The sequence below is a fragment of the Bos taurus genome, chromosome 2 (genome assembly GCF_002263795.3).
Source record: "Bos taurus isolate L1 Dominette 01449 registration number 42190680 breed Hereford chromosome 2, ARS-UCD2.0, whole genome shotgun sequence".
Taxonomy (NCBI): domain Eukaryota; kingdom Metazoa; phylum Chordata; class Mammalia; order Artiodactyla; family Bovidae; genus Bos; species Bos taurus.
Window position 1 is genome coordinate 80,872,492 of NC_037329.1, and position 27,492 is coordinate 80,899,983.

General features: G+C 36.9%; 1 protein-coding gene across 1 annotated transcript in view; it reads right to left on the reverse strand.

The window, feature by feature from the left end:
* TMEFF2 (transmembrane protein with EGF like and two follistatin like domains 2) overlaps positions 1 to 26,817 on the reverse strand; it is a 277,948-nt gene extending 251,131 nt beyond the window's left edge. The window contains 4 exon segments of the mRNA NM_001076101.2: positions 7,968 to 7,994; positions 15,102 to 15,231; positions 23,823 to 23,932; positions 26,235 to 26,817. Of these exon segments, the coding sequence (NP_001069569.1) occupies positions 7,968 to 7,994; positions 15,102 to 15,231; positions 23,823 to 23,932; positions 26,235 to 26,406 (439 nt within the window). The 5' untranslated portion in view covers positions 26,407 to 26,817.
* Between the last annotated feature and the right edge of the window lie 675 nt (positions 26,818 to 27,492).

The window sequence follows — 27,492 nt, forward strand, 5'->3', positions numbered from 1 at the left end:
AATCACTGCAGATGGTGACTGAAGCCATGAAATTAAAAGACACTTGCTCCTTGGAAGAAAAGCTATGACCAAGCTAGACAGCATATTCAAAAGCAGAGACATTACTTTGCTGACAAAGGTCCATTTAGTCAATGCTATGTTTTTTTTCAGTAATCATTATGGACAGTAATCATTTGTGAGAGTTGAATCACAAAGAAAGCTGAGTGCCGAAGAATTGATGCTTTTGAACTGTGGTGTTGGAGAAGACTCTTGAGAGTTCCTTGGACTGCAAGGAGATCCAGCCAGTCCATCCTAAAGGAAATCAGTTTGAATATTCATTGGAAGGACTGGTGTTAAAGCCGAAGCGCCAATACTTTGGCCACCTGATGCAAAGATTTAACTCATTGGAAAAGACCCTGATGCTGGGAAGGGTTGAAGGCAGGAGGAGAAGGGGTTGACAGAGGATAAGATGGTTGGATGGCATTACCGACTGGATGGACATGAGTTTGAGTAAACTCAGGGAGTTGGTGATGGACAGGGAAGCCTGGCATCCTGCAGTCCATGGGGTCACAAAGAGACATGACTGAGCAAGTGAACTGAACTGAACTGACTGTTTTGAATTTTTAAAACTGTTCCCTATTTCTTACCTGTCATATAGAACTACAGTTCCTCCAATATCAAAACTATGATTTCACTCCCCTTCAAAGTGCAAATCTAGCTATCTCCTCTAAATACTGAAAACTGTGATTGGATTTGTAGAGTTGTTATTATCTCAGCATCAATATTTTAGACCATGAACTTCAGTTCAGTTGCTCAGTCATGTCTGACTCTTTGGGACCCCATGAATCGCAGCACACCAGGCCTCCCTGTCCATCATCAACACCCGGAGTTCACTCAAACTTATGTCCATCGAGTTGGTGATGCCATCCAGCCATCTCATCTTCTGTTGTCCCCTTCTCCTCCTGTCCCCAATCCCTCCCAGCACCACAGTCTTTTCCAATGAGTCAACTCTTTGCATGAGGTGGCAACAGTATTGCAGTTTCAGCTTCAGCATCATTCCTTCCAAAGAAATCCCAGGGCTGATCTCCTTCAGATTGGACTGGTTGGATCTCCTTGCAGTCCAAGGGACTCTCAGGAGTCTTCTCCAACAACACAGTTCAAAAGCATCAATTCTTCGGTGCTCAGCTTTCTTCACAGTCCAACTCTCACATCCATACATGACCACTGGAAAAACCATAGCCTTGACTAGACGGACGTTTGTTGGCAAAGTAATGTCTCTGCTTTTGAATATGCTATCTAGGTTGGTCATAACTTTCCTTCCAAGGAGTAAGCGTCTTTTAATTTCATGGATGCAGTCACCATCTGCAGTGATTTTGGAGCCCAAAAAAATAAAGTCTGACACTGTTTCCACTGTTTCCCCATCTATTTGCCATGAAGTGATGGGACCAGATGCCATGATCTTTGTTTTCTGAATGCTGAGCTTTTAGCCAACTTTTTCACTCTCCTCTTTCACTTTCATCAAGAGGCTTTCTAGTTCCTCTTCACTTTCTGCCATAAGGGTGGTGTCATCTGCATATCTGAGGTTATTGATATTTCTCCCGGCAATCTTGATTCCAGCTTGTGCTTCTTCCAGCCCAGCATTTCTCATGATGCACTCTGCATAGAAGTTAAATAAGCAGGGTGACAATATATAGCCTTGACATACTTCTTTTCCTATTTGGAATCAGTCTGTTGTTCCATGTCTAGTTCTAACTGTTGCTTCCTGACCTGCATATAGGTTTCTGAAGAGGTAGGTCAGGTGGTTTGGTATTCCCATCTCTTTCAGAATTTTTCACAGTTTATTGTGATTCACACAGTCAAAGGCTTTGGCATAGTCAATAAAGAAGAAATAGATGTTTTTCTGGAACTTTCTTGCTTTTTCAATGATCCAGCAGATGTTGGAGCGGTCCAAGGAGTGGTGGCTGTGCGGGCACAGGAGGGCCTAGAGGAGCTATTCCATGTTCAAGGTCAGGAGGGGCGGTGGTGAGGAGATACCCCTTGTCCAAGATAAGGAGCAGCAGCTGCGCTTTGCTGGAGCAGCCGTGAAGAGATACCCCACGTCCAAGGTAAGAGAAACCCAAGTAAGACGGTAGGTATTGCAAGAGGGCATCAGAGGGCAGACGCACTGAAACCATACTCACAGAAAACTAGTCAATCTAACCACACTAGGACCACAGCCTTGTCTAACTCAATGAAACTAAGCCATGCCTGTGGGGCAACCCAAGACGGGCGGGTCATTGTGGAGAAGTCTGACAGAATGTGGTCCACTGGAGAAGGGAATGGCAAACCACTTCAGTATTCTTGCCTTGAGAACCCCATGAACAGTATGAAAAGGCAAAATGATAGGATACTGAAAGAGGAACTCCCGAGGTCGGTAGGTGCCCAATATGCTACTGGAGACCATGAACTTAAAACTTACTAATTCAAAGATCCAAATTTCAATTAAACCCTTCAGAGAAATTATATTTTTAAATGGGAAAAAGAACAAAGTTAATATAAAGTCTTTTCATTTCATTTTTTTGAATCCATAGTCCTTTGCATTAGTTTATTATAATCATCTTTTCCTATAAGCAGATACTATTCTCCTTTACCAATAAAATAAATGAATCTCCAAGGAGTTTGCAAGTAAACTCAAATAGGCATTTGAGACTCAAACAGGCATTTTAAGGCAATTAAAAATTTAGAACACAAATCTCCAGATTCTTAGCCCAAAGCCATGTCTATCACACTGTACATAATGATTACATTTACTTTCCTAGATATAGGTTTTAGAAATCCATATAAGTGATTCAGAAAAAGAAAATATTGTGGCATCCATTTCACATCCCCAAGCAATCTTCTCTGGAAATTCAGTCAATTATTATCATTCTACTAAAAAAAGAAAGTTATTTTTATTTTTAAGAAGGTAGTCACATGTGAAGATATGTTGGTAACAAAGTTTTGTTGTCCCTTTTCATTTTCCATCATTCTCACTTTGTTTCCCTCCTTTTGTTTGCTGGTTTTGTTTTTCCATTTTCGTTATCCACTATCTTCATTCATCCTACCTCTATTTCATCACTCCATCACAATATTGGTTTTCTTTGAGCTATAGAGGAAGCAAAATGGATTCTACTCCATGAAAACCTGAGATATATTTCATCTGTGGTTCAGATGTCTATAAACTCATCTCTAGGCAGAACAGCAGCTCTAAGGTGTAGAACAGCAAAAGCAAGAGCAGTTTCTGCTTCCTCCTTGTATGTATTGCCATGGAAAAATCTCAAACTTTGCGTACAGGGTAGAATTTTTAAATTAATCAGTATTCCAGATGAGGTTGCTGACAACTGATGCCTGTCAGACTTTGGCTGTAATGTGTACCCAGTGGAGAAAACACATGGCAAGGCACACTGTTTGCCAGAACTTGACTATGACAATAAGGTGGAGAGGTACAGATTGAGATCAAGAAAGGGAACTGGTATAGCAACATGGGAGAAAAAATTACTTAACCTGATATAAGAATATTTTATGGAATGAACATTCAGTTCCTTGTTATTTACAGTATACTTAACATTTTATTTCTACAGGGGATTATTTCTCTTTTGATAATTAGAATCATAATTTTCCCATTGCTTGCTAAGAAAAGAATTTACATGTTAATCTCCTTGAGTATAAAGAACTATGTCACATTCAGCTTCAGAGCTCCAGAAACCTTGTTATGGTCCCCAGGTGATAGGAGACTTGTTCAATTCAGTGTAATTCCTGAATATCATCAAATCCACATTAGAAATCTAAGAATTTTTAAAAAATTAATTTTCAGTTCTCAAACTTGTTATAACACTGTTTTCTGGTTTTTAGCAATCTACATGATCAGAAACAGCCTAGGGTCTACAGTTTGTTGTGATGTAAATATTTCTTGTTCTAGCCAAAGTATATACAACATAAATGTCTTAATTATGTACATCCAAGTAAAATTATACAAAGATAATCTGCATAGGACAATTTTGCATTAAATAAAACACAGCATAACTGATTTTGTGCATTAAATTAATCATAATAGCCATTATCTGGATTATTAAAACAAAAATCAGGCTTTCTACAACAAATGGATATAAATTTAATTTGATATGTTGCTGTACATATCTGACATTAATCTCTTGATTAAATTATTAAAGAATTCTCTTAAAAGTATTTAATTGTATAAGTTGTATGAAGCCCCAGAGCTTCATTTTACCTCATGAATTAAAAATATACCCATTGCATCTATGTTGTATCTCTTAGAGACATTTTGTTTCTATAGACATTATCATACAACTTCCCATAAGATGTTATTAAAATTTAATCATGAATTCTTCCAGACTTTTAACAGGATAATATGTTTATCATTCTTTTGATAGTTAAAATGTACTTTTTATTTTACAGGACTTGTTTTTGTTTTTAGGAATCTGTCAGAAGTCTAGTTAATCCGGAAATATATGTTAAGCTTAATGGAAAATATTCATGGTCTTATCTTATAATATGACTGAAAGACTGTGAAATAAAAGCAGGTGTTGAAAATTATCCCTTAAGCACCCACACAGCCCTAGATTTTGAGAAGAGGCTCCTTTAATACTTCTTTCACAGTGCAGTGTTTGTTGCTTAAGGAAGTCCGTGGGTGGAGAAGATGTTATTATCCCTCCTACACACACCCGTTTTCTTATTTACAACATTATCTCCATATATATAAGTACTTGAAACACCAACCCCTTTCTTTTTACTACTTTTTGAAATTCTTTGGAATTTTATCCACACTCTACTACATATTACCTTTCTATCAGACACATATATAGCTAATTATAGTTTAACTTGAATTTTTTTTTAAGTATGAGTCTGTCCAAAAGGTTATTTGATTAAAATGCCTTTTCAACGAAACATTTTGCTTGAAAACAGAGAATTCCATAGACAACTGGTCTCTCACTCAAAACTAATAACACAGGATTATTCTTTATATTAATGTTTCCTTAATACATAAATAGATTAATAGTTAAAGATAGTTAAACCTTCTATAAAACATACAAAAACAAATTAGCATAAATTTTATGAAACATTTAGATCTCTTTTATACTGTAAAAATGTTTCCTCAAGTGCAATAAATGATAGATACACCCTTGTGCAAGTAAGTTAAACTTAATTTAAAAAAATCAGGTCTAATATTCAATACTAATATTTATTTGTTTAAGAATGTAGGATAATCTAAAAAAGTAAAACCTTATGTATTTATAAAGTGTTTTGGATTTGGATTTGATTTAACCATGTCATTTATGATAGTCACACATGTGTGTTTTCCAAATAAAATCATTCACTTCACTATTCAGATCAATGCACTACATTTGGGAAGTATATTAACTTTTGTTAAATGAAATTAGAAAAATAACCATTAACTATCCAAAGTGCTTACAAAGATGTCTTGATTATTAACCAAATACATGTTATTGAGAATACATCCTATAGAGACTTGTTAGGACAATCACTAACTAGGACTGTTGGATTAACCAAACAATAATAGGTAATTCAATCACTTTTGGTTAATTCAAAGGGAACTGATTCTGGCTCTTCTAGATATCTTGGTAACAGGAACTCGGTCAGAAAAAGGAGCAAGTCCGTCCTTTATATAGCAGAGGTAGCAAGTCAAATATGTTTTCCATATAATCCAATCGATATGTGAACTAGAATTGTGCAGATCATTCTAAACTATGCTTTTAGGTTCTCGTTATTAAGCTTTCTATCATTTTGTACTAAAGTTAAAAAAATATGGAAAATTAAAACCATTAGTATTTCAGAGCAAAGAACACATAGACTAGAAAAAATAAATTTAGCAAAAACAAAACAAAACAAAAATTATTGAGTCTGACTAAAAATAAAGCAAACAGCAAGGAGTAAATACTCATTTACCACAACTTTCAGAAAAACAACTCTTTATAAAGAATACAGCTCAGAATTAAATGGGCCCTATATGCTTTTATTTTCTTCCCAAAGCAATTATCTCTTAAGAAGTTGTTTTGTTTATTTTTCCTCCAAGTTAATATAAAGCACATATAATTGAAAGGTAGACAAATTTTTTAAAAGGAGATAAAACAAAGGAATATAGTCTGCAACAAGTATATGAAATTTAAGTTATAAATGTCTTATTCATGAAATTAAAGTGATTTCCTTTAAAAAATCACCTTATACAGATCACAGGAAAAAATAATGAACCTAATATTTCAGTCTAGAGTTCAACAAGGAAGAGTGAGGTTGACTTTACTGTCAATTGCATGTGCTAAATACAATGAAGGAAAAACTGGCAATAAGTATCTGATACACCCGTTACACCTTATTATTGAAAAAATGATGAAATGATGTATGACATGAGGAAAAGACTCAACTAGAAAAAAGTATACCATGGTGCTTTAACAAAAGGAGCAACGAAGATAATTCTGTTTTGTTTTTAAAGATGCCAAAAAATTAATAAGACGTGTGAAGAGTGGAACAGTTGAAACAATATAATATCTTTCAAATTAAGTAGACTACACATAAAAACTAAATAGCTGGGAAATAATACAGAAATTTTTCATAGAACTGCTCCCTTCCAAAATTGACATTTTAACAAACTGATGGATTTCTTAATATTCTGATAGTGAAATATCTACTCAAAAAACTTTTTTCCTTTTTCTCTTTAAAGTTTGCTTGATCTTAGAAGCTCATCTTTCCAAAACTTACAGGGAAATTTTCTTAGGAATATTATATTAATCAGCCAGAGGAAAAAATAATTTCTTAGAAATAGTAAGATTATCTTAACATCAAATGACTGTCTAATGTCATGTGGTATGGAAATAAATTCATACTCTCATGGTACTGAATCATGACTCCTATTCAATTTCAGTCTTTATGAAAAAAAATTGTCCTCCAATATGCTGCTCTAATTTTATTCTCTGGGTGTTGCTTATTTGAACTAGTTAAGCCTTTGACTTGATAAATCTAACTTGCTGCCCAAACCAGATAAGGTAAGCAGTAGAATTTGACTTTCCTGACTCCAACATCTTCTTTCCTCATCTTTTATCAAATTCTTCATTAAAAACTAAAGTTTAATAGAAACATGCATTTAATCATTTTATATAACTTAAGCAAGGTCCTGAGAGAATGTTTATGTTTTTATTCATTCTCTTTTCAGTATTCTTGTTGAAATTATATTTAGTTGTTTCTATTTTTTCTTGTAGTAAATAAAGATAGAATTTTGTTTGAATTTCAACTGGAAAAGCATTTTGGGAAATTTACAATGAAGGTTCAATCCATAAGTAAAATCTTATTTGGCAGTAAGTGTATCATATAAAATTTTGAAAGTTTCTGCCTATCTCATATACTTCTTTAAACACACAACTAAATCATGAAAACATATATCTTGTGTTAGTAAAAATAACTATAGATTAATTTAATCAAAGAAGTAAAGACACTTATTTTCACTGGCTTAAATTTATTTTTTTTATTTTTCTTTAATGAACTAAAGCTCCTTCAGTTTCAAACTATTAATTTGATAATTATGTTCCTGTTTACATAATAGCTATGTATGTAATAGTATCAATACCTTGTAATTATGTATTTTTAAAAAACCAATATTTAAATGATTTTCTATGAGTTTTCTGTCCTGCCAAATATGCTTGGAGGCTTATTATGAAGTTCTGTTATGCAGGTTTATCTCAAAGTCAATTCAAACACAAATATATAAATGAATAGGAATATTAGATGGAAAAAGTTCTTAAGAATGATTCATAAATTATAAAATAATTTATATGGTATACACATTTATTTAATAAGAAGAATGATTTTGTTTTTAGTTTTCCCTTTCCTAAAATGCAAAATGTGAATTCGTCTTAGACATATGTAAGGAAAAATACATAAGTAAATATCCACAAGTAACATCCACATGTAAATCTTTCAATATATAAAAAGGCAACTCCTACCTCCATCTCCAGATCCTGATCCTGCATCTGGGAGGAAAAAAGGAAGTAATTTGTTTTAGCTTAAAAAACATATTCAAAAAATATTTATAAACTTTTAAATTAAATCCAAAATAAAATAAATTTAAAATAAATACTTTCTCCATTATATATTAATATAATTGAAAAATTACTAATATTTAATCTGAAAAACTCTCATATCAATGTAATTTAATATCTATAATATAGCTTATAAAATAAATTCTCTATTATTTTCATCTTAAATTTCATGAACAATGTATTATCTAGCTTTGGAATTAATTCTCAAATTTGACTATGTAAAAATTCTCATTTTTATTTTAGTCAATATGAATATGATGCCATTAACAAAAAAATTAAAAACAAGATGTTTATAACAAACACTGAGATTTAGAAATTAAGTAGTCTAAGACTTGTGGCAAATACTCATAATTAAGGCTTATATTCTTGTACATTATATTACAAAGGAAAAAACTGTTTAAAGATGAATATCTTTTTATATAAGAGCTAATACGTTTTCCAAATACCACAACTCTGGAAGAGTCTATCTGTATAAACAGCATCTACTGTTTTTGAAATCCAAAAGGGTGAGCTTCAGGTTTGCCTTTGTGACTAAAATTGGCTATACCCTAGGTGATGTTGGCAGAGAAGACAATAACCTCTCTCTGCCTTCCTTTTACTCCAGTCCTTTCCCCTCCCTCTCACATAATTACAACTTGGGAAAGTTGTCAATTTCTGACAACTCATTTCCCAGAAACACTCAATTTATTCAGTTTAGTTCAGTTCAGTCGCTCAGTCGTGTCTGACTCTTTGCGACCCCATGAACCGCAGCATGCCAGGCCTCCCTGTCTATCACCAACTCCTGGAGTTTACCCAGACTCATGTCCATTGAGTCAGTGATGCCATCCAGCCATCTCATCCTCTGTCATCCCCTTCTCCTTCTGCTCCTAATTTCTCCCAGCATCAGGGTCTTTTCCAATGAGTCAACTCTTTGCATGAGGTGGCCAAAGTATTGGAGTTTCAGCTTCAGCATCAGTCCTTACAATGAACACCCAGGACTGATCTCCTTTAGGATGGACTGGTTGCTGCTGCTAAGTCATTTCAGTCGTGTCTGACTCTGTGTGACCCCATAGATGGCAGCCCACCAGGCTCCCCAACCCCTGGGATTCTCCAGGCAGGACTGGAGTGGGGTGCCATTTCCTTCTCCAATGCATGAAAGTGAAAAGTGAAAGTGAAGTCGCTCAGTCGTGTGCGACCCTCAGCGAACCCATGGACTGCAGCCTACCAGGCTCCTCCATCCATGGGATTTTCCAGGCAGCAGTACTGGAGTGGGGTGCCATTGCCTTCAGTTGGAGTCAAAACCATTGAGTCTCCATTTGCTTCTACCTGTTAAGTGGAGACATCACCTTCCTTCTGCCTCCCCCTACTTCCTTCCATTCTAAATACATTTGGCTATGTATTTTTAATGTTAATAATGGGAAATAAGACTAATATTGGTATACTAATACTGATATTCTTTGTCTTACTGGCCTTCATTTTACACTGAATTCTCAGCCAGATTTCAAGAGCCATATCAAATGCCATGTTTATGAATTTGTGTTTGTTGTTTTAGACCAATTAAAATAAAATACTACCTCTACTTGCTTGCCTCAATGACACTTTATTGAAAAGCACTCATAGAGGCATGATGTATGAAAATCTATAGAAGACTGACACAGGGAAGAATGAATGCCTTGCCAATAATTCTCCTTGTCATTATGTTAGACATTAGCACTGTCATGAAGGAGCAGCTGTTTTGAATTGTCAGCCTTGGTGGATACCCAGACTAACATATCCATAAGAGTTAATATTTTATTAAATCAAAGCCTCAAGCCATTAACTGCTTACATGACTAAGGAGAAAGTCTTTGGGTCAGCCTATCCTTCCCTTTGGCCACCTCATGCGAAGAGCTGACTCATTGGAAAAGACTCTGATGCTGGGAGGGATTGGGGGCAGGAGGAGAAGGGGACGACAGAGGACGAAATGGCTGGATGGCATCACTGACTCCATGGACATGAGTCTCAGTGAACTCTGGGAGTTGGTGATGGACAGGGAGGCCTGGTGTGCTGCGATTCATGGGGTCGCAAAGAGTTGGACACGACTGAGCGACTGATCTGATCTGATCTGATCCTTCCCTTAAAGGCAAGTTAATTGGTAAAAAAATTTCATAATTAAAACCACTCTTGGTAAATGTAGACTCAAATAAGGATGCTAATTATTCAATTTGACTGGTTTAAGAGAATAGAGGAAAAAAGGCTGATGCATTCATCTCAATAGCAGGAAAATAGTCCTGTCAACTGAACTGAGTCCTAAGACACAGAGCAATCACTTTTGGACAGGACAGTGCTTGAATGGTCAAAGTTGCTAAAGTCTACTTTTTGTATCTTTTCACAGCTAGAATTTTAACTGACTTTATTTGAATTAATTTGAAAGCTTAAGTTATAAAATTACTTATAAAATCATCAGAAGTTAATAACAGGTTGTATTATTGTAGCATTTATACAGTCTACCTTTGTTTTAGTTGTATGTATATAGCTTCTTATTCTTTTCCACTAAGAGTGTAAACATCTTTAAATCAAGAACCATGTCTTATTCAGCTCCCTACATATATATACACCTAAGAGGAAATGAATAAAAGCTGATGGATTCCAAACTCCAAACATACTCATTGGATAACATTAGGAATATTATTCAACCATTCTAAGCTTATTGGTCCTCTAATCAATGGGTAATGTCTATCCTACTGGACTACTTTGAGGATAACTGCACAATGGCACATTTTAAATGCTTATCACTGTGTCTGGAACATAATAATTAAAAATTTGAGTGAACATCTTGCCTATTCATCTATATGTTTTCTATTAAATACATATAGCTGGAGAAAATCAAGAAAAATGGCAGTAGTATTTTGGCTTGTATTACCCACATATGTTTCTAAAAATTCAAGGGGCATGATCCTTAAGAACATTTGTGTTTGATTTGAGCCAAATTAAGTAGCTAGTGAAGATAGAGGAATAGACTGAAAAAAAAAAAAAAGGTCACTTAAGTCATGGCCTTAAGTTAAGTCAAGTGAGCCTTAGGAAACATTACTACAAACAAAGCTAGTGAAGGTGATGGAATTCCAGCTGAGCTATTTCAAATCCTAAAAGATGATGCTGTTAGAGTGCTGCATTCAATATGTCAGTAAATTTGCAAAACTCATCAATGGCCAGAGGACTGGAACAGGTCAGTTTTCAATCTAACCCCAAAGAAAGGCAATTCCAAATAATGCTCAAACTACCATGTAATTGCATTCATTTCACATGCTAGCAAAATAATGCTCAAAATCCTTCAAGTTAGGCTCCAGCAGTACGTAAAACAAGAACTTCCAGATGTTCAAGCTGGTTTTAGAAAAGGCAGAGGAACCAGAGGTCAAATTGCCAACATCTGCTGGATCATAGAAAAAGCAAAGGGATTCCAGAAAAAACATCTACTTCTGCTTCATAGACTACACTAAAGCCTTTGACTATGTGGATCACAACAAACTAAAATATTCTTCAATAGATGGGAATACCAGACCACTTACTTGCCTCCTGCAAAACTTGTATGCAGGTCAAAAGCAACAGCTAAAACTGGACATGGAACAATAAACTGATTCCAAATTGGGAAAGGAGTATGTCAAAGCTGTATATTGTCACTTCACTTATTTAACGTCTATGCAAAGTGTATCATGTGACATGCCAGGTTAGATGACTCACAAGCTGGAACCAAGATTGCTGGGAGAAATATCAATAACCTCAGATAAACACATGATACCACTCTAATGGCAGAAAGTGAAGAGGAACTAAAGAGCCTCTTCATGACAGTATAAGAGGAGAGTGAAAAAGCGGGCTTAAAACTCAACATTTAAACAAAAAAAATTAAGATCATGGCACCCAATCACATCACTTCATGACAAATAGATGGGGAAACAATGGAAACAGTGACAGACTTTATTTTCTTGGGCTCCAAATTCACTGTATATGGTGACTGCATCCACAAAATTAAAAGACACTTGCTGCTTGGAAGAAAAGCTATGACAAACCTAGACAGTGTATTAAAAAGCAGAAACATCACTCTGCCAACAAAAGTTCATATAGTCAAAGTTATGACTTTTCCAGTAGTCATTTACAGAAGTGAGAGTTGGACCATAAAGCAAGCTGAGTGCCAAAGAACTGATGCTTTCAACCTGTGATGCTGGAGAGGACTCTTGAGAGTCACGTGGATAGCAAGAAGATCCAACCAGTCAGTCCTAAAGGAAATCAGTCCTGAATATTCATTGGCAGGACTGATGTTAAAGTTCAAGCTCCAATACTTTGGCCACCTGATGTGAAGGGCTAATTCACTGGAAAAGACTCTAATGCTGGGAAAGATTGAGGGTAAGGAAGAGAAGGGGATTGACAGAGGATGAGATGGTTCTAAGGCATCACTGACTCAATGGACACTGAGTCTGAGCAGACTCTGGGAGATAGTGAAGGACAGGGAAGCCCAGAGTGCTGCAGTCCATGGGGTCACAAGGAATTAGACACAACTCAGCAAGTGAACAATAACAATGACAAGTCAAGGCATCATTATAAAATCATGATGGGAAGCTTTAATGGTTCTTTGCTATAAAATGATTCATCTTGGCAAATCAGAGACAAGTAGCCTACTAAAGCCTTATTAGTGAAAGAGAAACCTAAGAAAAGAAGCCATGTTATTGGACCTGAATCTATACTCTTAGTCAAAACATTTCTTATAAGGCAAAAAAGAGAAACTGACAGTGAGGCTATTGAGCAGACTGCTCAACAGGAAACCATTTTCCAGATAAAAAATGATTTGTAAATTCAACGTAATGTAATAAATATAAAGTTATTTTTAATATGTTTTATGTTTATATTTTTATATTTTAGTATCAATATAAATCTTCTACTGCCTTTTATTCTTAGAAACCACAACTTGCCATATCCATTCAATGTCAAACGATGCAAAATCTATGAAGAAAATAAGAATCTCTTTTAGATCAAAAGTCAGAACTCCAATTTATTTAGTCAGACCTGGTTAATCAAAATTACTTTGGTCCCTCCATCATTATTCAGATCAAAACTCTTATATTTACACGTCAATGGAAGATGCATTCAGCAAGACCGACTTACTGATTAAATCCTGTAGAAATTTAAGTCTGTGAATAAGCTAGGGATGGGTTACTCAATTGTGATTAAATGTTCTACTTGGTTAAGTATTTTCATAGTATAACCAATAAATTAGGGACTAGAACTGAATAAATGAATGAATCAAAAGAACGTGATTGCATGTGCTGACAAAAACCTGGAGGTTGGCAAGTAAGCAACAGAGATTTTTCTACCCAACATTGTTAACCAAACCATAACTCCATGATTGCTTATTATGACTACCCACTGATCTTCATTGCTTATTGTCACAGACGGACAGATATCCTACATGATTTTGAATGAGTAAATCCGTTCCTTAGTACTCTAGCATTTGCCTACATATTCCTGGTTCTGAGAGTAAGAAGTTCCTTTTTTCCTATTCCATTTGTCCTAAAGTGTCATTTTTCAGTAGCTATGATGGATTGATTTTTTTATAATTAGTTTGCTCCTTGTCTTTCTATTTTTCCCATGCTTACTCTAGGAGTAACATGGTGGTCCTCCTCTTTTCCTACTGAGAAAGATGGTCCAAGTGGCAATGATCTGTTAGCCCCAGAAAACAAGAAAATGGTGCACCAATCCAACTTGCCTCTCACTCACCCTTGCAGGAAGGACATCCACATTGTCAGACAAAGAATCAAATAGGAGAAAAAACTACTTAAAAACCAGAACCCAAGAGCCTATGTCATTGTTCACAAGGAAAGATACCTTTTTTTCTGCTAATTCTTAGAAACTTTGGTAGTTCCAGTGCAAACTGGAACAGTATTATCAACTACTAACAATCAATAGGCCTAAGATAATCTTTTTTTAAAGAATATTAGACTGTTTCTTTGCTCATACCACTCTGCTCCAGCCACCATACACATGATTTTTAATATAATTTCATAGTGTTATCTAAGAGGGACTTTTCAATAAAATAGACCTTTCTTGACATTATTCTATATTTCCTTTTTTGAAGAAAAACAGATATATCATTTTAATGATAATAATAATATATAATTATTATTTTCCTTAAATATGCTTGTATCATCAAATTCCTCTGAAATTATGACTCACAGAAAGATGCTTATTTGCCATTAGGAATAAATTTCAAAGGATACTAAAGTTTCTTTAATATATGTGATTTTAATGTCAAGCCTAACCTGAAAATTCAGCTTCATTTTATAGCACTGGTTTATCAAGTTGGGCTTTTTTCTTCTTGTTTTTTCTCTCTTCTTGTAATACTATTCAGCTCTAATAACCATTGTACGCAGAAGGAAAACCTGAAAAACTAAAGAGCACAAGAAGGTGCTCTTTGTCCTTACTTGCTTTAGAGCATTCTTGGTACAGTATGACTAAAAAGTTTTGTGGGATCCCAGGCTCACTAGTGGTTCTAGAAAGGACAGCTGTCTTTAGAAGTCATGTTCATCCCCAATATATTCTTCAATGTAATCTGCTCAGTGTTAAGAACAGCATTTTGTAGAGCTGCTAAGATTAGGCACATCTTAACCTTCAAATCCAAATCTGCAAACTGCCTGTCCTCCAGCAAACAATCCTATTGTTATAAACAATCAAACAAACAAAATTTATTCCTGCATAGATTACTTTCTATATATTTGGCAGCTGAGCAGTCAATCTAGATTTCTAATTGTTATTCAATGTCTGTACTTCATTAAATAATAGATGTATTAAAATCTACCAACATCCTTATGGTAGATTTATCTTTCTTCCAGAAATAACTTGAAATGTAAAGAGACATAGAACAGGAATAATGCATGCTTGATACAAAAGTATAAGAGGCTTGCCTAGCCAATATATAGTCTGAATTATTTATCTGGATAATAATAAACAGGACACAACAGGAAAAGCAAGACATGGTTTTGGATTCAGAATCCATTCCAAAGGTTTTCAGGCGTCATCAGGATCACATACATACCTGTGGCACAGGATCCTTCAGACACCACCAGTATCTCACTCTGCTGTTTGCACGCAGCCTGCCGCAGATAACACTCATTCTGATAGCTCTCCCCATTGGAACCACACACAGGCACATAGTCACTGTTGCACTGGGGAGGACACAGAGGTAAGCCTGTGGTTAGTACTGGAGTTTACGTGCCTCTGACATCTCGAACAGAAACCATCATTTACGAAAGATAGCACTTGTCTTCATTTTCAGTGATCCCCATTGTATCCAGCAAGTCTTTGACCTTGTAAGAATATCAGTCAAAGATATACAAAAGCAATGTCCAGTAAGCCAAATGGTCATCTGATTCAGATGGGGGAAAATCAGCTGCTAAATCAGGAAAATCCAAGAAAGTGATAGGACAAGAAATAATAAAAAGATATAACAACAAAAGTATCAATATTATTTACTTTTTTTTCTGATACCCATCTGGCTTGGTAGAAAAAATAAGAACATGTTATGACATTCTAGCTATTCAAAAATAGTGTCTATCTGTTTTTGGAGCAGAAGTATATAGCTGAAATGCCAAAGAACTCAGTTACTCTTTAGTATGTTGTTCCTCTGTTGAATTTGAATCTTTACAAATTCTTAAATATTTGGATAAGACATCTGAATTCCTAATTAAAGTTTCATATATCTTTATATCATTGGATATTGACAGAGATACAGTATAGAAAGAAACAACAGACTATGTAATACAGAAAAAAAGTCAACTACTGAACCATATGTTAACTTGATTGACTATTCAAAAGTCTGAGTATTAATGTATATTTCATAAAATGAAAAGTTCATTTTAAAACAATTTCCTTCCAAAAACGTGCACATTTTATAATGGAAATCAGGCAACCTACAGGGTATGCTCATTACAGCACAATCACACTCTAAGGCCTTAGAGATACTTGGCTGTGTTCTATACCTGCTAATTACACCAGTGATATGATTATCTCATGATTACTACTACTGATGGGCTACATTGTTTAACTATAACAAATGTAATGATCAGGACAATTATTTATAAATACCTACCCATGCCAGAAATTAAGTACAGTAAGGCAAATCATGTATATACATGCATGTGAAAATGCTTTTCTGTTTTCTAGTTCTTATTAAAATACTTGGATTTTTGATCTGCTAATTCATAACATATAAAGTAAACCAATGATTTAGCGAAATGGCTAGGGTTTTCATCTTTATAATAATATTTCTAAAAATCTCTCAAAAGTTAAATTCAACTCAAGGATTTTTATGCAAAAGAACAAATTTTAAACACGGTTATAATCTGATGATGTACAGATGGCTAACAAACACATGAAAAGATGCTCGACATCACTCATTATCAGAGAAATGCAAATCAAAACCACAATGAGGTACCATTTCACGCCAGTCAGAATGGCTGCGATCCAAAAGTCTACAAGCAATAAATGCTGGAGAGGGTGTGGAGAAAAGGGAACCCTCTTACATTGTTGGTGGGAATGCAAACTAGTAGAGCCACTATGGAGAACAGTGTGGAGATTCCTTAAAAAACTGGAAATAGAACTGCCATATGACCCAGCAATCCCACTGCTGGGCATACACACCGAGGAAACCAGAATTGAAAGAGACACGTGTACCTCAATGTTCATCGCAGCACTGTTTATAATAGCCAGGACATGGAAGCAACCTAGATGTCCATCAGCAGACGAATGGATAAGAATGCTGTGGTACATATACACAATGGAGTATTACTCAGCCATTAAAAAGAATACATTTGAATCAGTTCTAAAGAGGTGGATGAAACTGGAGCCTATCATACAGAGTGAAGTAAGCCAGAAATAAAAACACCAATACAGTATACTAACGCATATATATGGAATTTAGAAGGATGGTAATGACAACCCTGTATGCGAGACAGCAAAAGAGACACAGATGTGTAGAACAGTCTTTTGGACTCTGTGGTAGAGGGAGGGGGGTTGATTTGGGAGAATGGCATTAAAACATGTATAATATCATATAAGAAATGAATCGCCAGTCCAGGTTCGATGCAGGATACAGGATGCTTGGGGCTGGTGCACTGGGATGACCCAGAGGGATGGTATGGGGAGGGAGGTGGGAGGGGGGCTCAGGATGGGGAACACGTGTACACCCATGGTGGATGCATGTTGATGTATGGCAAAACCAATACAATATTGTAAAGTAAAAAAAAATTTTTAAAATCTGATGATAAACCTGAGGTTCATTTTCTCACTCTATTTTCTTAATATATCTGTACTTCCTTTTCTAATCAACCATTTAGCTCTTACCCTTTGCCATTATGTAATAATAGATTCAAACCATTTTTTAAATGATATAACACAATGTTCTCTGAAATGAAAATTTTTTGAGTCTGACTTTGCATCTGTTATTGAAAAACTTAAATATAATTTTTCACTAATAGTTACGTAGTATTCTCCGAATAGTATATTCAAATTGTATGACACATAGTCACCATAACTGCTAACAAGGTAATATAGACACCAAATTATATCTATTTAAAAATTATTTAAATATGATTAGATTGAAATATTTTAAATATGACATATTTTTAAATCTTTATTTCTAGTTTCTTGTCTAGTTATTCTGGAAGTTTCTATTCCTTTCCATAGTTACATAATATGGCTCATTGACTCAGGCTATCTACATTATTATATTTGAAAACATTTTGATAGGAACTTTTCACTCATGAGGATTTTAATTCAATAGGCAACTCACTTTCCAAATATACATACACCTGAAAATTGACCCACCATAAAACTGAACATTTTTATCCCTACTGGAAAAAAAAGGCAATTAAAAAATGTCAGTAAAGAGTTAAGTTTTCCAATAAACAGCACTGACATCAAATACATGTGCATGGTGCTGATGTCAGAACTGTGACCAGGGAGGCAGGTGGATGGACCAGTGTTTGATAAATGGGCTGTGTTCAGGATCAGGACAATGTAGGGAGGATCTACGAGGACCCACTAAGACTACTGAGAACATGGAAGACAGACCAGAAAAAGTGAACAGTTGGTAACATAGTCAGTAGACTTGCTGACCCTTTCAGTAGGCAGATGAGAGTCATAATTACTGCAAATGGCTGGGCTAGTTAGTTCCTCATGCTTGTGTCCTAGCATTCTTGTTCTGGGTTACCTTTTAATCTTCATCTCCAACCCTGGTTACAATATTTTGTGTGTAGATGATCTGGATCCACATTTTCTTCTTTGTAATCCCTAGAATTTCTCTATTTATCCTTTTCATCTACTTCTGTAGATTATTCAGATATAGTCAGTAGATGGGGAGTGAGGGGTAGGAAGTATTTATTATCTCTGTCAAGTGCTAGTACACAATGCTGATATGCATCTTAAAATATGAAATAAACTGATAAAGTGCTCATATGCCACTTCTGAGGGATGGAGTAAGCCAAATGTGAACAGTGCTAAAAACAGAGCTGCCAAGTTCCATGCACAAGCCAAAAGGGAGATTTGTATGGAGTTGAAAAGAGCTTAACTGTAGATTATCAGCACGCTGTTTTTGGCCCTTAGTAACATGACTTGCACTCATTAAAATGAATAACACACGGAGGAAGTATACTCTAAATCACTAAGGCTTAGAAGTGGAAGTCTCGTCCCATATTCTCCCATTTCTGAGTGTAGGACCTTGTGTATATCACTCAGCAATAAAATATTTAACAAGTTTATAGCTCAGTTCTCCCATTTGAAATGGTTAACTGGGGCATTTGGGAGGATTAACTGAGTCATGTTTCAAAATGCTTTGGAATATTCATTTATAAAAAGAAATGTAAATTATTTGTCTTTCATGATATATACTTTAACTAGCAGAGTTACCATCTAACATGGACACCAAGGCATGCATGTCTAAAAGTGGAAAAATAAAGGAAAACAGGCTAACCCTAAGTATAAAAATGAGCTTACTACTACATTAAAATATGCCTAATTTTGAAACTATATATATTTTTTAGTGGTAACCATGAATATTGCTCAGTTTCAGAGGAAGGGACAGATTCAGATGTTAGGTGACGTGCTAAAGGCCACATTGTTGGCTGGTAGGAGAGAAAAACAAGACTCAAGCCCAGATGGTTAAGCTCATAAATGTATGTGTTGTCCAAACTTCCTCTCAGGGGAAAAGTGATTCTGCTTTCCTTCAGATGTTTTAAAAATCTTAAGTTTATTTTCCAACTTTGTGTTTTTCAGTGAATGATTTTGTTCCAAAATTTCCACATTGCTTAAGAAAGCAGCAACATGTTACACCAGTGAATTCAATGACTTGATGCTCTAGAATATATGGAATTTGTTTTGCTACAAATGAAGAAAAAATTCATGTGAGAAGATTTTCATATGATCTATTGCTTGTTTGATTAATAAGAATTTCTTTTAACTGAGATTTCAGCATCTAGGAGCTATGCATAACTTGTATTTTATATATTGTCAGCACCTTCCCTAGTCTGGCATGTAGAAGGCGCTCCACAGATGTTAAGTGAATTCTGTTATATTCCCACTTGTCAAAGGCTTAGGAATAATGGTTTAGGATATGGCACGTTTCTCTTCCAAAAAAGCAAGAGATAAAAAAACCTGCATATGTCCCAATTCTTTGATCATTCCATAGGTAACTTTTACTTCTCTGTGACTACGTTTTTTCATGTGGAACTATTTTATGATTTTAAACAAGTGGGCAGGCCTGTGACTATGGTAAAAGTGACTCATATCACTTCTGAGGCTAGGTCATTAAAGGATGTAGCCTCTACCTGGCTCTTTCTCACTCTCTGGATGCTCGCTTGCCCTTTAAACCCAGCCACTGTACTATGGGGAAGGCCAAACTAATCCAAACAGAGGGATCTATATGGAGAAGGACCAAAGTCCCCAGTTAACAGTCCAATATATGAGTGAGTCCTGAGAGGAGTACAGAACCAAGCCTTTGAGTTCCCTCCCCTGCTCAGCTAATGCCAAGAGGAGCAGAGATGAGATGCTTCCATTAAACCCTGTCCAACTGCAGATTCATGAGCAAAATAAATGTTCATTGTTTTGAGCCACTAAGTTCTGGGCAATTTGTTCTACAATTCTAGTTACTGGAACTATTGCAGATCTAGGGCGTAACTTGTTAAATGAAAACAATCAAATTAAATGATATTTGTAAAACATAAGGCTTCACAATATTTTTAAATTATAAAGTGATCATTGATCATTATATATTAATTGATATGATCAGTAGTATCTATGAATAGATGCATCTGTGACTTCTTTACTTCCTCTCTTCCTTCTTTTATCCATTCATCCATCCATCCAGCCAGCCAGCCTTTTGTCCATCCACTGTCTCTACATTTTCATCCCATGGTTATTTACCAGAATGACCAGGATACCATTTGGTATGCAGAGAGCAAGGAAAGATGCATGAGATTGCATACTATTTATGGAACTCACATCATCATCTAAGAATTAGTTGTACTATTTTTGATATCAAGTTGTGTATAATAAATTGGCACTTTTGTTGTTCTTATTAATGTTTTTATTTGCATATGGGCTTCCCTAATGGCTCAGCACTAAAGAATATGCCTGCCAATGCCTGCCAATGCAGGAGACAGAGGTTCTATCCCCGGGTCAGGAAGATCCCCTGGAGAAGGAAATGGCAAACCACTCCAGCATTGTTGCCTGGAAAATCTCATGCACAGTGACTAAACAACAACATAATGTCCTAGAAAAAAATTAGATGTTGTGTCAAAGGACATAGATTCTTGCTGTAGGATCACCACTTAGTTGTAAGTTATTTATATTTGTGAGCCTTAATCTCATCTGTAAAAGGAGGAAAAAATAATTACCTCACTCAGATATGAGAAATAAATGAGATAACATGTTTGAATGGTAGAATATGATTATTACAAATCATCTAAGAGAGGTGAAGATAAATATTTGTTCACCTTAATGTTCCAATAGTAATTCAAACTGGAAAACATCGATTACACACACATATACCCAATACTCTTTGAAGTTTATCTCTCAGCCAGAAACCATAGTTTGCATCCCATTTTGAATAGAAGAATTTGGACTTGTATCTGAAATCAGGAGAAATAGAGTAGATGACTTAAGCTGATCTAGAACAGTATATAGGAAAATGGATTTTTCAGGATATCTGCCTTTTTCATCAGACTGAGCAAAACAGAAAAAAATTCTCAAATTCATTTGAAAGTATTGGAAATACTGAGTCAAGATACTCCTAGCTTAAAATATCTTATCTATTTTTCTTTTCACAACTTGTACATTTTCTTTGATCTTGAACTTAATTCAGCCACTCTATATTCCTGGTACGTGCAGAGTCTAAATTTTCCACTAGGGAAATGTTTATTTTCACCTGACAGACTGACAACTATTGCAAAGCACAAACTAATAGCAGCAGTAATCTAGTAGTAAATTTAAAATGCTACAGACATTAGGAAAAGAAAATTTACATTTTGGTTTCTAATTCAAACTTGCATTCACTCCCCTAGCCCTGTCCCCTGCAATCTATCCCACTTAACAATTATCTAAATTAATGACAAATGTAACTGGCTAGCCAAATGCATAAAAAACATAAATATCTTTGTTGACAAAAGTTTTACTAAAACCCTTTGTGCAACCTGAAAACTGAACACAATTTCTTTAAAAAGAAAATTATACGTTTTCTTTTAGTAGCATGCATCCATTTTTAATTTTATGAACTCCTTTTTTTTTTGCCTCTTGGTGAAATCTTGTTATACTTATGGCTTTCCATTTGAGGAACATTCTTCTTGGTTCATTTTATATCGTTCATGGGTTCATATCTTATGTCTACCCTTGGTTACGAAAATAAGACATATTTCTGGGAATTACAAACTGAAAAGAAAAAAAATTGACAAAATCCTGTGGGCTTTTAATTAATAACTTATCCAACTTATTTTCCCCTCAGTTAACGCTTGGGGAAAGTATGACTTGCAGGGTTCTTATGCTCCATATCTCTCAAGTAGTTCACTGAGAGAACATAATTAAATTGTTCAGTATGGCTGGAGACCTTAGAAATTGGTATTGCATGAATATTAAACATGCATGCATGTTTCCAATACTCTAGCCTGGTTTAAAGACTATAGTGTGGGCACAGCAAGGCATACCTACCGGGTGGTGGTGCACTGTACAAGTGTCAGCTGTTTACTAATTTTCTTAGAAAGAAAAAAATAATGTCCGAGAAGTTTTTAGCTTATTTATAAGCCATTCAAACCATATTTAAATGTGAATTCCCTTCTATCACTGGGAGGTGATATTAATCTAAAATATTTAAATTTCATCAACAATTCTAAATATTACATACAGTTGGCCCTCCAAATCTGGGGCTTCAACATCCACAGATTCAATCAACTTCAGAGCGAAAATATTCAAGAGAAAACATTCCATAGAATTCTAAACAGCAAAACTTGAATATGCCACTTACCAGCAACTAATTTGTACTTACTTTGTATTTACAATGTTTACATTGTCTATATATTATATAATAAATAATCTAGAGATGACAAAGTGTACATGAGGATGTGCATAGTTATATATAAATTATACATAATTTTATATAAGGGACTTGAGCATCCTCGGATTTTGGTAGTTGTGGTGATGGATACTGAGTGACCTATGGATACTGAGTGGATACTGAGTGACCACTGAACTATAACAAATTTTAGACTTGAATTTGAGTTCTAATATTTGATTTGTTTTATATCCTTTTTGATTTTTTTTTTTTCAAATTTTACTTACAACCTTGGAAAAGTTTTCCCTATCCCCAGTATATAGCTTCCTTAACGGGAATATTTTCTGATTGAAACTTATCTTAGATTTCATGTGTATTATAAAAAGTAGTTCAATAACACTTTAAGATATCAGTAAGCATCTATAAATACTTGAATTATAAAAAACATATTGAAAGAGAGAAGTTTTAACATTCACATGGTAGAAAGCATTTGTTAGATGATGACTATAATTATGAGATTGAGCTCTATCTTTAAAAAATACTAATAATCCAGTTTTGATAACATCACTGGGAAATCTCTCTTTTAATTTTTATTTATGCTTTTAACATTAGGCAAAGCACATTTTCCTCGTTTATGAAATGACTTTTGTTTATTTGCATTCTTTCAGATTCCTAGGAATTGTAATTGAATGTGGTATCCATGAAAAGTTGGCAAGTACTAATAAGTGTCATGATTTCCAAACTACCACAGTAGTTTTGAAGTCACATTGATAAGGAGTTCATTTAAAAACTCAACTAGATTGCCAAAATAATAAAACCCAATACCATTAAAACAGAGCACTATGATCCAAAGAAGATGGCCTCAATCAACAGAACAAAAGTATAAACCCGCACTTTCAATCCAACAACAATTTTGGCTATTACGTTGACTTATAGTATGCATGTTATAAGGAGCACAGAAACCTACTTTTCTGTTGATACACCAAAAGGACAACCTGAAGCTTTCTACCTCCAGTGGCATTTATAACTATGGCACATACATTTCTCCAAAAAGCTGTGTCTTTTTGACATCAGTTGGCTCTCTTGCCAGTACTTTTGTTTGATGCCAGCTTTCCTCTTAGCTTGCATAGCTATAAATTGCCAAGTGATGGGCTGTAAAAGAAGATCTCTGCTTTGCAGTGTCATTAGTAAATTAGAAGATGCAAATATGAGATTTCTTACCTTGAACTGACAGACGCATGTCACAGTGTCTCCAATTCTTAAACATTCACCATCAAATTTACAGGTGTTAGTGTCACAGAGGAAGAGATCATTTTCTCTGTCATCATAACCTCAAATTTAAAAAGAACATGCCAGTCATTAAATGTTACAGACTTGAACAACAACAAAAGAAATATCTTTAAGCTTTAAAAGAATTGCCCTAAATTTTAGTTCCAACAACCACAGCTGTACTACAAGGTCATTTTTTACTGATAACCCCCCAAAAAAATTCTAGTTAAGTGATTAGTACTAGTTTCTCTTTCACAATTCTTTTCTAGTCAGTTGTCTTTGAATATTCTTTTTTTTTTTTTTTGATAATGCTATTTTATTTTAGTTTGGGTTAATATTGGCAGTGGTAAGTGAATATTTAACATTGCTTCATAGTTTCATTATTTTTTCTCATTAAGTAGACTACAGTTTATGACCCTCAGACTTCACATTTTAGAAAAGAGTTGGTGATGGTCTCAGAATGTCCTTTCATTATTCTTCCATTTTTAATCATTCTTTTGCTTTAAGATCTGCAACAACCCCTTATTTGGAATTTCTCCAGACAAAGAGGAAACAAAGCTCCAATAATAAAGATAAACAGGCACAGTGTTTTTTCTGATGGTCTGTCTGACTCAAACGAAGATTGATCACCTCCAAGTTAACAGGGGTAGAGGGGATACAGGTTCTTGCTAATCTGCCCAGAAAACCAGTTTATTTTCTTTAGTTTCTGCAAATCCCTGTTAGGTATCTGGTAATAATGAATTTCTTAACTGTCATCCCCAATTTCATATTTAAGTTAGTTATTTCCTAAAACAGTACCATAGCTAGGGATGAAACAAACTAGTCATGTTGGGTTACAAATCTATCAACATTTCAAATAATTGATTTGGCAGGTTACTTAATATTCCTATGGTAAAGCACCTAAAAAGTGATTAGGTACCTGCAAAGTGCATGCATGAGCCATGAGGAAGTTAAAGAAAACATGTTTAGCTTTATGAAAATGCCAAATTTAGAAATTCCCCAAAACAGAACAAAGGCAATATATTGACCCAAATCTAACAGGGTTACAAATTTCAACTTGTCTTTATAAAGCACAAGCCACATGATGTATAATAATTTTCCTCATGGAATTTACACCAGTCACTACCCAGCATGGCATATTCTTTTATCCTATGAGTTACAGTTGGTCATTCTCTCTTCTCCAAAGTTACATACACTTCAGCTCGCATACATCCCTAAAAGCCACTTTATTCAGAGCTAGATTCAACTTCGGCAGAATTATATATACAGGAGATGAAAAATTACATACACACTGGCTAAAACTAGAACAGACCAGACCTAGGGGACAATATCCAGGCATGCTAATGGAGTTTAAAATGCCCAAAACACCACAATCGCGCCGGTAGTTATGAGCTGTCATGATGAAAGGCGAAGCTACTCGAACAGTGCAGCAACTCCTATCCTCGGTTCCTATTTAATTAGAGACTTTAGCAGAACCAAGCTTGCCAAGCTCTCGCATTCAGACTCTGAAGGGACCCAAGCAAGCAAGAAGAGCGCCTGACGCACTCCAAGGAAGCCTGCCCAGAAATGGAGGAGCCGGCGCCCACTCGGGTCGGTTCCGCCCTCCGCCCGCCTATGGGTGAGCCTGTGGGGCCTTGGTTATACCCACCCTGGCCTGGGAGACGGACGAAAGATTCTTGTCTCAACTTCCTTCGACCATTTAGGAACTAGGAGAGGCAAGAGGGAGGCATCTCCGTGATGCAAAAAGAACGTCTTTTGCAGCCAAGTAGAGAAGGCGCTGTGTATGCGAGTGGGGGAGGGGGGTAGAGGGGCTGAGAGAGAGAAAATGAATGTCTTGGAAACCCAAGATCCTCTAGAATTTGTGTGACCCGGTCTTGAATGCCAGACAAGTGCACTCTCATGGTACTTTTGCTAGTAATCAATGTTTCCCCTGCAGTCACCGTTTGATTTATTGCTTTCTCGTTCGTTCTGTCTCCTAAAGTTGTTTCTCTCTGGTTTCAGCTAGACTTCTTTCTTTAATGATAGAAAAGGTTCTGATTTAATGTTTCTTCAAGGACTGGTCCTCTTTTAAATGAATCCACAAAACCTCGTTTACTATTTCTTAAAATCTCCGCAGCTAATTTAAGTGCAAGGATGCAAAGGTTCCTTTACCTGCACTTCCTGTGCACCGCCCCCTCAGGACCCCCTCCCCTTTCCTTAACGGCCTGGAACAGTTCTCCTCTGGGTGGAGGTCGGTGGTCTCACGGTTTGGGAGCGCTGGAGCGGAGGAGCTGGGGAGAAGCACTTGGGTAGGTTGGTCTGTGCCGGAAACAGCGCGTTTCCTCTGCGGGGCTAAGAGGTCGGGGGCTGGGGTTTCGGACTTACCAGAGCAGTTCCAGCCGGTGGGCGTTTGGCAGTCACTTAAGGAGGTAGGGAAAGCTGCGAGCTTTACCGGGCGGGCTACGATGAGCAGCATCACCGGCAGCAGCAGCAGCCAGCAAAAGCCCTCACAAAGTGTCCAGCTGCTGCACTGCCGCGGGGACTCCCACAGCACCATGACTAGTTCGCGTAACTCTGCAGCAGCAAACGGCTTCGGGAGAATACAAGATCGCGGGGGTCAGGCAGCGGGCTACTGAGCATCCCGCGGACGGCGGCAGCAAAGGCGGCGGCGGTGGCAGTGGCACCTGACGGGGAAGCAGTAACCAAACCCGCGCATGATCTCCAGAGTTTCAGCAACATCCAGTGACCCGGCTCAGCCCCGGGAGCGAGAGGGTCGTCCACGGAAAAGCTGCGCCGGGGACGCGGGAAGCTGCTGCCATAAGCAGAGGGCTCGGGCAAGCCAGGACAGCAAGAGGAGACCGAAGTCAAGAGAGCAGACCAGAGGAGCCCAAAGAGGCTGGGTGGATGGAGAGTCAAAGCGCCCTGCAGCCTAGCAGCCGCCTCTCGCGCTCTGCTGCCCGCATCCCTCTGGCGTTTGGGAAGCAGCAGGTCCTTAGCCCGCCCGGGATCACGTGGGAACTGGCAGTCGGGCGTTGATTGGCTGAGCGGGATGCAGGTCCCGGGAGGGAGGGGTCGGCGAGGAGGTGCTAGGAGGAGACGACGGCGGATGCCACAGATGGGCTAGCTCACCAGGCGCTGGCCCGAGTGGGGCAAGGCGGGGATGGCTCGAGTGAGAATTGCGGGCTGCAGGGCAGGCGACTCCCTCACCTTTAAATACCACCTGCTGTTTCACTCTCTGCCCCAGGACGCCCCCTACCGAGCGCTGGGTCAGATCTAGTGCTCCTCTTCCGTGCGTGACCCCGGGCTTCTAGCGCCCGCCGCGGCTGGGTGGCGTCTCTCGGAGCTGGAGCTGGCGAGGGTGGAGATGGCCAAGGAGCGGTCGCAGCAGACAGGAGAGGGGAAAGCGGGCACCGAAGAGAGGGCGTCCTGCTGGCGCCCGGCGCTCCAGCGTACAGGAGCGCGCCTCCTGGCTGTGACGGGATACAGGCTGGGAATATCGCCGCGGAGAGCCCACGGACGTTTCTCTAGGGAGTAGCAGGAAGCAGGAGAGGGTGAGAGGCGGTGGTGTGAGAACAGCTCCGGCTGGCCTGGAAGCAGCAGCCGTTCCCACAGAAGCCTGCGAACCTAAGGCTGTTCGCCAAGC